Source organism: Toxorhynchites rutilus, chromosome 1 (assembly GCF_029784135.1).
Source record: "Toxorhynchites rutilus septentrionalis strain SRP chromosome 1, ASM2978413v1, whole genome shotgun sequence".
In the NCBI taxonomy this organism is placed as follows: domain Eukaryota; kingdom Metazoa; phylum Arthropoda; class Insecta; order Diptera; family Culicidae; genus Toxorhynchites; species Toxorhynchites rutilus.
In genome coordinates this window covers 62,377,168-62,389,745 of record NC_073744.1, presented here as the reverse complement: position 1 = coordinate 62,389,745, position 12,578 = coordinate 62,377,168, and the positions used below count along the sequence as shown (strand labels likewise).

Here is a 12,578-nt window from a genome sequence, read left to right as displayed (position 1 = left end):
TCAAGGAAAAGAACTGCTTCCTCTCACACTACATCAAAATGTTTTAACATTAGAGAACAAAAATCAACTTTTTTATAATAAAAATATAGTTAAGAGTTTGGCTCCTTTAAACCTATATAACTGAGCCTATAAAAATAAACATATTAATAGATAGGAAAAAAACAAAAAAAAACAGATTTCAAACAATAATGAACGCAATCAATTCACATATAAAAATATATCCTTCGCCGATCACCCAAAAAACAGGAAGTGGGTTATATCTATGGTATAACCGCAAGGGTGACGTAGGACTATCGTTGATTTAGAGATCATTTGTATGAAGTTGAATCTGAATTCATTCTGAATGAATGAATATTTGGAGAACTTCGAAAACGAGAGCGTTACGTTGGAGGCACAAGGTTTTATGCATCCAATATTGGATACGGAAATATCCTACTGATGGGGAAGAATAATCTTCAGAAGCTATCCTGTTGATTGCGATTGATTGAATATATTTTGAAAATTCCCAAAGGAACTGGCAGATTATTTTCAGTAACGATTAGATATTTCCACATTTTCCTCGATACTGGAAGCCCACCAGTGGTTAATGCTAATTCGATAACCACCTGTTAATAGCACTTGATTGAAACATATTTGGTCACAGTGTTACATGGATAGAAAACATTCAATTAAACTCTTTCACATGAATATATTTTGAAAATTCCCAGAGGAACTGGCAGATTATTTTCAGTAACGATTAGTTATTTCCACATTTTCCTCGATACTGGAAGCCCACCAGTGGTTAATGCCAACTCGATAACCACCTGTTAATAGCACTTGATTAAAACATATTTGGTCACAGTGTTACATGGATAGAAAACATTCAATTAAATTCATTCACATGAATATATTTTGAAAATTCCCAAAGGAACTGGCAGATTATTTTCAGTAACGATTAGATATTTCCACATTTTCCTCGATACTGGAAGCCCACCAGTGGTTAATGCCAACTTGATAACCACCTGTTAATAGCACTTGGTTGAAACATATTTGGTCACAGTGTAACATGGATAGAAAACATTCAATTAAACTCTTTCACATGAATATATTTTGAAAATTCCCAAAGGAACTGGCAGATTATTTTCCAGCAATGATTAGATCTTTCCGGAACTTTCTCGATGCTGAATGGCATCCTAACGGAAAGAGTTCTGCGCGTGTATGTGTCGATCCTTCGCCGTCCACCTCCTCCAGCACGTTAGGCAACGATGTTGTCTTGTCGATGTCCTCACGAAAAATGAATGTGTCTCACCACCAGAATATCGCTTAAGTATGCTTTTTGTGTGTGATTGAACCGAGAGAAGGTGTGGTTTACGATGGCAATTTGGAAGGCAAACTAGAGGGGAATGAACTCTCTGAGCTCGGAACTTTCGGCGACTGAGCAATAATCGATTGCGGGCGCATACAATATTGGATACGGAAATATCCTACTGATGGGGAAGAATAATCTTCTGAAGCTATCCTGTTAATTGCGATTGATTGAAAAACCACAAAACCAAATGTATTTGGTCACAGTGTTACATGGATAGAAAACATTCAATTAAACTCTTTCACATGAATATATTTTGAAAATTCCCAAAGGAACTGGCAGATTATTTTCAGTAACGATTAGATATTTCCACATTTTCCTCGATACTGGAAGCCCACCATTGGTTAATGCCAACTCGAAAACCACCTGTTAATAGCACTTGATTGAAACATATTTGGTCACAGTGTAACATGGATAGAAAACATTCAATTAAACTCTTTCACATGAATATATTTGGAAAATTCCCAGAGGAACTGGCAGATTATTCTCAGTAACGATTAGATATTTCCACATTTTCCTCGATACTGGAAGCCCACCAGTGGTTAATGCCAACTCGATAACCACCTGTTAATAGCCGCGCGTGTATGTGTGTGTAGCGATGTCTTCCCAGGGAACCGTTTGTGGCATCACATAGGTTCCCTTCTGGCATAGGATGCACAAACAGGCTCTTGGTGACACCGTTCATCCGCGCTTTCATGATAAATAAAGAGCTTCACCGCAACAGCGACAACATGCTCCAATCGCTGTTCAATTAGAACTGAGTGGATTTCCGAGCGCCGCTCGCTTATATACCGATTGGTGATTTCAATAGCCTGTTTTGAAAGCAATTTTAAGACTATTGAAACAAGTTTTTGGATCAAAAAGTAACAAGTATATAACGCGTAGACATTTTATCTTTCGAATGAATTGTTTATCATACCATTTCGTTCAATTGTTTAGGAGCTATTAACGCTCAAAATCTCGGTCTCCGGCGTAACGCTTTCGTTTTCGAAACTTTGATTTTACACCCCGGTATAGAAATGAAAGACGTAGTCCTACGTCAATAATTTAATTTAACAATTAAGAACGATCTCACCAAATTATTTCCCGACTGTAGATTTTCTACTCGTCAATGAAGCTTTTACGGCATAATATACATCACTGTAAACAAATTGTTTCGATGGAAGATAGAATACAACTACACTGTCGATACACCATAATTTCAAGCCGCTAATTGTATGTGATCATATAGACCAGAGCGGCATAGCAATCACTATCACTGATTGATGCTTCTGATTGCATTGTTCTGACTGAATCAAGCGAAGCACATACACACAAGCTAATTTGACGCGCGGAAGCAAGCGGGAACAAAACAAAGACAGAACGAACTGCGCTGTCACCACTACATTCTGCACACTAGCACAACTGGACAACAGACGAAAAACTATTTTTGGTTTTGCCGAATTTACATAATTTATGGTTTTCGTTGAATTCCTAATTTGAATTCAATTCACTATGGCAGGAGAACCGATTCGTAACGAATTCAAGCACTTTCCGGAAAAATAAATCACTATCTACGACCGTAATTTAGGAATAAAAGAGGAGCGTCAACGCGCACGTCAATCGCCAACTGATGTCCTCTCTCACTCCACAAAGACAGTCCATCCCATCCGAGCCCTTAAACACATTAGTGACCCCCCAAACTAGAACGCCAATTTCGAAGAAAGCCGTGGCAATTGAACAGAGGTCAGTCACCTCCTGGTCTACGCTCTTTCTTTTTTAACCAGAGGCCATCAATACCCCTACTATCCAAAGCCCTGAATTGAACCAGCCTGCCCAAACTAATTCCAGCAGTAAAACCCATTGTGAGACGTGACCCTCTCCAGAGAACGAATTGAACTTCTTCGATTTCAACATAATTCGTCTTGATCGTAATGACACGTATGGTGGTGTATTATTGGGGGTCCGAAAATACCACGTCTTTTATAGAGTCCATTTCCCTCCGATGACAGGAACTAAGGTTGTTGCATGTCAGACAAAAATCAATGGCCGAGACCTCTGTATTGCTTCAATTTATATACCTCCAAGGACTGCAGTTTACCGTCAACAGCTCAGAGATATTGCCTTGCCAGGTCCTCGTTTAATTTTGGGTGATTTCAATTCGCATGGAATTGGTTGGGGATCACTATATGATGATCCTCGTGCTTCATTGATTTATGATCTGTGGGATAATTTCAACATGACGAATCTAAACACTGGGGAGACTACTAGGATAGCAAAACCCCCCGCACGAGATAGTGTTCTAGACCCTTTTAATTTGCTCCTCTTCTTTGTTATTGGGTTGCGTATGGAAGGTAATCCAAGACCCCCATGGTAGTGATCATCTTCCTATACATTTATCTATTGCCAATGACTCATATCCATGTGAGACAGTTGATATTTCGTGTGATTTAACGAAAAATATCGACTGGATGAAATTTCGAGAAATAATCTCTGAATCATTTGACTCGGTTCATGAATTACCTCTTCTCGAAGAATATAATTTAATTTCTGGCTTGATTTATGAGAGCACTCTACAAGCCCAAACAAAACGTGTTCCTACCACTCAATTTCGACGCCGTCTTCCATCCCCATGGTGGGATGAAGAGTGCTCTAAAGTTTATCAAGGAATTCAGAAAACAAGGAACGATGGACTGTTTCCGAACTTACATTGCCCTGAAACGCAAACTTAAGAATTTGACTAGAGCGAAGAAACATGGGTACTGGCGAGAGTACGTCAATGGCCTATCGAGACAGACCGCTATGAGCACTCTTCGGGAAACGGCCAGGAGAATGCAGGGTCGGAGCCACAATAACGAAAGTGAGGAATACTCTGATCGTTGGATCTACAGTTTTACGAGGAGAGTTTTGCCCAGATTCTGTTCCAGCACAAAATATCGTACGGAGCATTCCGCGAATATGAACAATTTTCAATGGTAGAATTCTCATTTGCCCTTCTTTCGTGTAACAACTCGGTCCCTGGAGTGGATAAGATAAAGTTCAATATATTGAAGAATCTTTCCGATTCCGTCGAAAGACGTACAAACAACTTATTCAACAAATTTCTTGAGCTAAATATTATTCCGTGAGACAAGTTAGAGTTATAGCCATACAAAAAGCCAACAAGCCAGCCTGCGACCACAATTCATATGGGCCAACCGCAATTTCTCGTATTTCTTCCGATGCTTTAACTCATCAAGACAAATAACTTCTTCCTCTGTTTTTGACTACAAGGGTGTAACCGTTGAGAAATCATACGTCTGAAATCATCGCGACATCAATTTTTGAAATTTTTATCAAATATCATATGCACATTGCTTTGCATATTCGGCAGATAATATGAACACGAACTTTGGCGGCCCTCTTAGGGAAGGACAAGACGTCTATGACAAGCTTAAGGATCAACTTAAATACCGACAATAGTTGTAGGACGCGATGCTTATATCTTCAGCAACACAATTCAGGCGGCTGCGGATCAACTTCCCGTAGATGTCGAAGGGATAATTATCAAGGTTTACAGTAATTTAAATATTTATACCGTCAACACTGAAAGATTTTCATGAAGAAATAGAGGTGGAGTATTTGAAAGCGTAAGTAATCAGTTTGTACCATTAAATGTACAAAATGAATTGAAAGATCTTGGGGAAAAATATATTTATACTGAAGGTTTTTTGGAGCTTATCGCATTATTTGTCATGCCAAAAGTTTCACGAATAAACAAGACTGGTTAAATCATTTCTGTATATTTTTACAGCTCATGTTTACATAACTTATATACACAACATTGTTTTTTTTTGGTTGGTGTCCCGCGTTAGACCTCTGGTCATATGGTCACTTTATCCTATGTAACATTTACATCAACTCGAAAAAAAACGAAGTTGAAGATCAGCATATTGTTCCGCGAATTGTTGCAATAAGAATCGATCTTCATCACTACTGTTACCACTAGTGGTCAATAATAACTCTGAAAAACCAATATTAACTGTTGTTACGTGATTTTAGTTTGAAATTAAAGCCTCCGAGCGAAAAATGTTACATTGGACGTTTTGACTGACCGCTTTGTACATTGGTCAAATTACGTTGCACGATGAGAATTTGAAAATAACTACTGAACAACGATCCAAATACTTGTACTTCGTGCTAGAAGCAGATCATTATTGTTATCACTCGTTGCATTGAACTAAAAACAATATCAACACCCGAAAATAACAAAAACTCAAAATGACCGAAGCGCGAGCTCGTGTTGTTTTGATTGCTTGTGACTTCGGACGTATCGAGCGTCAGAGGAAAGTGGTGTCTGAAGTAACAGTCGGGTGCTTAAAATTCGAATCTGTACATTGGACATTTTTTGTATCGGCGATCAAATGGTGAAAAGGATAGATACTTGAACGATTGTTTTCTTAATGCATTCAATGATTGAGAACTGTTAGTATGCATTCATTAACTCGATTTGCTCACATTTTGTTACTTAGGACATTTTCAAAAGTTACGCAAGAAATGTCTTCAAAATGAACAATCCACGCTTAACTTTTCAATATGACCTATCTGTTTTAATCGATTATCTTTACTGACTTTCTCTTTCAATCACCACGGCCTGGCATACAGATTTTGCGCCAGGTTTACCACATAGTTTGATAAACGAGGATCACTTCTACACTCCTGATCATCGAACAGATTAGGGACTGCTTTTCCCGCTGAGTTATTAGCGATAGAGAATGTCGATGAAGAGAATCGATCAAAACAGATAGGTCCTATTGAAAAGTTAAGCGTGAATTGTCTTCTAACCTGGCATATCTGGTGCTCCATGAAGTGGAAGAGAGACGAAATCGCTAACTCTCAACAACAATGATAATTCGAAATTTTCATTCTAGAGGCGAATGAACTGAAAAGTTTAAAGCCTCTTTAATTCAACATCATCATCATTTATTTGATTTTTCACTTGCTAGTTGATATTTGTAAACTGTTTTTGTTTTGTTTTAAATAATTAATTTTTAATGAAGAAAAATTCTAATGGAAAAACACGTATTATTTGCTCAAAAAAAAAAAACATGCCTATTATTGACCAACTTACCCCGTGTGTGGGGTTAGTTGGTCAATTTATTCTGAAATATTAGGCTGTCAAAAAAGTCCTGCGGTATTTCCGCGAGGTGTCGTTGTAAGCGCGTAGTTCTAGTTGTATTCATTGTATCGAGTCATACTATAGCTTGTTGGAAAGGTTTTTTTGCGCGCTATAATAAAGTTCTTGACAGTGTTTTGTTTGGTTAAGTCGTTCGTGAGTTATAGTGTCGCAAATATGGAGCAAAATAAAGAGAAAATCCGACATATTTTACAGTACTACTATGACAAAGGTAAAAATGCATCTCAAGCTGCCAATAAAATTTGTTCAGTTTATGGACCCGATACAGTTTCCATTTCCACCGCACAACGATGGTTTCAACGTTTTCGTTCTGGTGTAGAGGTCGTCGAAGATGCGCCACGCTCCGGAAGGCCTGTCGTCGAAAATTGCGACAAAATCGCTGAATTAGCCGAGAAAGACCGGCATAGTAGCAGCCGTAGCATCGACCAAGAGCTGGGGATAAGTCATCAAACCGTTATTAACCATTTGAAGAAGCTTGAATGTATGGGTGCCACACACGTTGACGCAAAAAAACATCTTTGACCGTATCGACGCATGTGAATCGCTGCTGAACAACTGGACCGCTTGAAGGTAGCACTCATGAAGAAGAGGTCATCTTTGATAAACAGAGGCCGCATTGTCTTCCATCAGGACAACGCCAGGCCACACACTTCTTTGGTGACGCGCCAGAAGCTCCGGAAGCTCGGATGGGAGGTTCTTTTGCATCCGCCGTATAGTCCGGACCTTGCACCAAGTGACTACCACCTGTTTTTTCCATGGCGAACGAGCTAGGTAGTCAGAAGTTAGCCACAAAAGAGGCCTGTGAAAATTGGCTATCCGAGTTTTTTTGCCAATAAGGAAGTGAGCTTCTATAACAGGGGTGTTGCGATTCGAGGGAGTAATAGAAAGCAGGTCACTGATTTCCGACAGCTTTATTTTATTGCGCTTCAAAACTAAAATATGAGCAGTATGAACATATGTGTTTTGTGGTTAGGTTATGCTCAAACTTACAATTCAGTGGACATGATAGAATGCCCCGACTTACTCCTCTCGGCAATTATCTTTCTAACTCCTATCGTTACCTGCCGAACTATTACAGCTTTAAATTAAAAGGTATCAACAAAAGGCGAATTCTGACCCAGTATGGTTCTAACAAATAATTAATAGCGTTTTTCGTTCAATGTTGAATTCAGATAAAAATTTCTTGACGTATATTTCACAGCAGTATGTTTGAATGATTCTTTTCTGCAAAATTGTTGTCGGCCTCCTCTGATCGTTTAGGTTTTCACGTTCAGATTGTTGATTCCTTGGATGCTGTGGCAACATTCTCCCCCCGGTGGAACTCAGATTTGTCTGCGGTTCCATCTACAGCTACCACATCTAGGAGCGCTAGCTTGGAGACAGGTCTACGTAACACACCGTTGGTGGTCTGTACAATCACTTGACGAACTTTTCCATCCTTGGCTGTCAACACTTCCAATACACGTCCGCGTATCCATCCGTTACGTCTTCAGTCTTCAACAATTAGAACAAGATCTTCATTTTCCAGGTTTTTTACTGGACTAAACCACTTGGTTCTCTTCGTTATCGTGGGTAAATATTCACGAACCCATCGTTTCCAAAATGCATCCAGACGAGCCTGTAGTATAATCCACGACTGCTTTAGATAGGTACTATTCCATTCTCTATCGATAGGTGGTTGCTTCACCCCGGATGAACTACCGAGCAGAAAATGGTTTGGCGTTAAAGCCTCTTGCTCGGCGGAGTCTAGGGGCAGATAAGTCAATGGTCTGCTGTTAACCATACACTCGACCTCAACGAGTAGTGTCCATAGTGCTTCGTCATCCAGCTTCTCGTTGTTGTACGCTGCCGCTAAACCTGCCTTAACTGTTCTCACCAAACGCTCCCACGCGCCGCCCATATGAGGTGCACTCGGTGGGATGAATTTCCAGGCTGTCTGGGTACTAGTGAAGGTGCTGGCTAGACCATCGTTTATCGCGAAGCAGGCGTTCGGCTCCTTGAAAATTGGTCGCATTGTCAGTCCAAATCTCCTCGGGAAATCCCCGTCTGCACAAGAAGCGACGAACACACATCACACATGATTGCGTTTTTAGAGTAAACACTACCTCTAGGTGGATTGCGCGGGTGGTCATACAAGTAAAGAGGGCCGTCCATCTTTTAACATGGCTGCGACCAATTCTTACTAGCAAAGGGCCGAAATAATCCAATCCTACATAAGTGAAAGGTCGTATATATGGTGAGAGTCTTGCTTGTGGTAGAGATGCCATCGGAGGAACATTAGGATGAGCCCTCAGAAATTTACAAAAGGTACACTGAGATGCTACTGATTTAACTAGCGATCGAAGCTTCGTAATACAATACCGCTGGCGTATTTCGTTAACGACAGTTTCATTGTTGCCGTGGTTGAATTTACGGTGCTGGTGGCCTACCAGTAGGCTAGAAAGCCGATGTGTTCGTGGTAGAATTATCGTGAACTTTACATCTGCAGATACACCTTCAGTGTTATTGATTCTACCATCGACACGAAGTATTCCTTGTTCGTCTAGCACAGGAGAAAGCTGAAGAATGATACTAGACTTATTCAAAAAACGTCTTTGTTCCGGAGGAAGGAGTTGATTCGCTGAAAGAGTTGCCATTTCTTTTGGGTAAGCTTGCCATTGTACCATGCTGAAAATAGTACGCTCCGCTTTTTTTAGCTCTTCCTTGGTTAGAGGCCCATTTTTTCTTTCGCCATTGCCGCAAGTATTACGACAGTTATGAATGAATCGATGAACATAGCCTACAGCTCTTTGAAGTCTACTCCACTTGGAAAAACGTTGAAATTCGACAATACATTCTGGTCTGACGGCATCATGATGAACATAACATTTTCGCAGTTCTTCGTTTCCCGCTCCAGTAGGTTTCCATGTAGGCCAATTGTCTTTAGAGAGGCGTAGAAAATCGGGTCCGCTGTACCAAATACTATGAGTGTTGAAGTAAGGTCCTGATCCCCATTTTGTTGCTTCATCGGCAGGATTCTGCTGGGAGGGGACCCACCGCCAGTCGGCCCGATTAGTGTTTTCTAAAATCTCGCCTACTCTGAAAGTTACAAAGGGGCTGTACTTTCGAGGGTCTGCGTTGATCCAGCTGAGTGCAGTACTGGAATCACTCCAGAAGTAGCTACTGATAGATGGGAATGCATGTCCTTCGATAACGAACTTGGCCAGACGTGCACCGAGAACGCATGCTTGCAATTCCATTCGTGGTACAGTTATAGGTTTAAGGGGCGCAACCTTCGTTTTGGCCGCTACCAAAGCCACTTCTACGTCTCCAGTCCTGTTAACTATTCTGAAGTAAACAACGCACGAACAAGCATCTTTTCCTGCATCTACGAAGGTATGGATTTCGATATTTCGAAAACTACATACTCCAGCTTTCCGAAAGTAACTACGAGGAATGCGTATCTCGTTGATATGATTGAACATTTCAATCCACTGTAGCCATCGCCCATAGACTTCATCATCAACCTGATCATCCCAGTCGATTCCAAGGCGCCATACGCTCTGAATCAACATTTTTCCGAACACAAGAAATGGGGCCAGCAAGCCTAATGGGTCAAACAGTGTCATTACACATCGGAGAATCTGACTTTTAGTGGGTTTGGTTTCAGTTTTGACGATGTGCGCGATATCGCCGGGCAAAGTGGCTGAAAAACGAAGCTCGTCGGTATGTGTTTCCCATAGCATTCCCAATACTCGTTCGGAGTGGTCGTCCTTTTCTGGATTCAGCTGCTTCAATTGGATTCTCGTATCTTCACCTAGATGCTGCAGTACGTCCAAACTGTTGGAACACCAATTGCGGAGATCGAATCCGCCGTAATCGTGGATATTTTTAACCTCACACGCCACTCGTTTCGCTTCAATCTCGTCGTGGAAACTATCAAGGTAGTCGTCTACATAATGGCTAAGTACAATTCCTTCAACAGCTCGTGGAAATGTTTGTGCAAACAGTTGGGCGTTTGTATTTTTAACGTATTGCGCTGTGGCGGGTGAACATGTCGATCCGAACGTGGCGACATCCATTAAGAATTCCTCCGGTTCTGGTGTTGGATTTGATCGCCAAAGAAAGCGCTGCGCGTGACGGTCCTCGGGCCTGATTTTCACCTGATGGAACATTTCTTTTATGTCTGCGCTCACTGCCACCCGGTATCGTCGGAAGCGAAATAGAACTGTAGGCAATGATGTTACTTGATCTGGACCTTTAAGCAGGAATGTATTCAGGGATACGCCATCAACTTTGGCGGATGCGTCCCATATTAGACGCATTTTTCCTGGTTTGTTGGAATTCATTACTGCTCCCAATGGAAGGTACCATGTACGCCGAGGTTCAGCACTAGCCAGCTCTTCTGGAGTAGCACGATGTGCGTATTCTTTCGCCTGATACTCTTTAAGTTGTCGTTCAATGTTCTCTCTCAGTGCTGGGTCTTTCGCCATACGTCTCTCCAAACATTGTAGCCGTTTATATGCCATCGGATAACTATCAGGAAACTCGAATTTGTCAAATTTCCACAACAGTCCCGATTCATACGGATCCTTCACGTGTACTGTTGTCTGTTTCATGATGCGCAAAGCCCGTTTATCCTCTTCTGACGCTACGCTGGTAACTGATTTAACGCCAGTTTCTTCGAATGAAAAATATTTCTTGATCGCATCGTTAAACTCCGACTCTCCTCCACATTCGCAAACGTGGTAATTTCGTGGATGATATTCTATGTTTCCTTGACAGCCATAGATACACCACCCTAGCCGTGTTTTGGTCGCAGTTGGACTTCCTTCTACTCCTTCGTGAACCTTGAGTGGAACGATCAGCCGCAGGTTGTCTACTCCTATTAAAAGCTGCGGAATAGCGTTTCGATAACTTCTAATCGGCAGGCCCTTCAGATGGTTGTAGCACTTAACCAGTTTCTCTATCGGTGCGTTCTGCATTGGCAAATCCAACGATTCAATGGTACCTACGTCTCTCATCATGAAGCGTTTACCCTTTTCCTCGCCGGAAACTTCGAATGTTACACGTTGTGAGTTCGGCTCTTCTCGGGTGACATTACTCGTCCATTTAAGGCATAGGGGCTTAGCATATCCTGTTACTCCCAACTCTGCCGCCAATCTTTTCTCTATCATAGTTAAGGATGACCCTTCGTCTAAAAACGCAAAATGCTGACAGATTTTCGTCCACTATGCAGAGTAACGGGTAGAATGCGAAAAAACAGAGAAGGTGCAATTGATTTGGGGATGTGGTACTGCACAGTTTCGCCAACTTTCCATGCACTGGTGTCCCTCTCTCTATTGGACGAATGGAGAAGACGATGGTGACGTGCTTGGCATCCATCAACTTCGCATCGTTGAGTACTTCGGCATGCCCGACGGCCGTGTGCGTAAAGACACGTTCGGCACAGTTTCAACTCGTGGAGCTTCCTCCAACGTTCGTCGACTGGAAGTGTTAGAAAAATCTTGCAATGTATAGTACGGTGACCTTCTCTTTGACAAACAGCACATTCAGTGGGTTTTGTCATTTCGACTGGGGTAGTAAGTTTGCACTCGTTTTCCGGGTCGTTTCCCGCGGTCTCGGAATGCACTAGGTGCCTATCACGCATCTTAGAACGGTCCAACTTAGGTTCGTGAATCTGTACAGATGATACACTACAAGCATTGTTAACAATCTCCTCCATGAAATTGCCGAACGTTCTCAAGTTCACCACACCTTGATGTCTGCGGTAACCCGCCCACTGCATTTTGTAATCAGCTGGCAGCTTAGTGACTAAGTCCTTCAACAACGTCGGATTTGCCAGATGTTCCGGAAGATCTGCAGCTATGATATGATCGCAGAGAGCTTGAACCATCATTCCAAATTCGATTAGCGTTTCCAGTCGATCAGATCGTGGCGATGGTGCTGACTTGGTTTTATCGATAAGGGAATCGATTAGTAGTTCCGCACGACCATAACGCATTCTCAGCGCTTCGATTACTTGTGGAACTGATGCCGGCAAAATCAATCTGCTTCGCACTGACTCCCACGCAGCACCCTTTAGACAGCGTTGAAGGC

At 41.7% G+C, this 12,578-nt stretch overlaps 1 protein-coding gene across 1 annotated transcript in view; it reads right to left on the bottom strand.

Moving 5' to 3' along the window:
• The window catches only part of LOC129781728 (uncharacterized), a 47,810-nt gene extending 36,154 nt beyond the window's left edge, over positions 1-11,656 (bottom strand). Inside the window, exons 1-2 of the mRNA XM_055789306.1 lie at positions 9,334-11,656; positions 8,089-8,546 (exon numbers count right to left, since the gene is read on the bottom strand). Coding sequence (XP_055645281.1) covers positions 8,089-8,546; positions 9,334-11,656 — 2,781 coding nt within the window. The remainder of the gene's footprint in view (positions 1-8,088; positions 8,547-9,333) is intronic.
• Between the last annotated feature and the right edge of the window lie 922 nt (positions 11,657-12,578).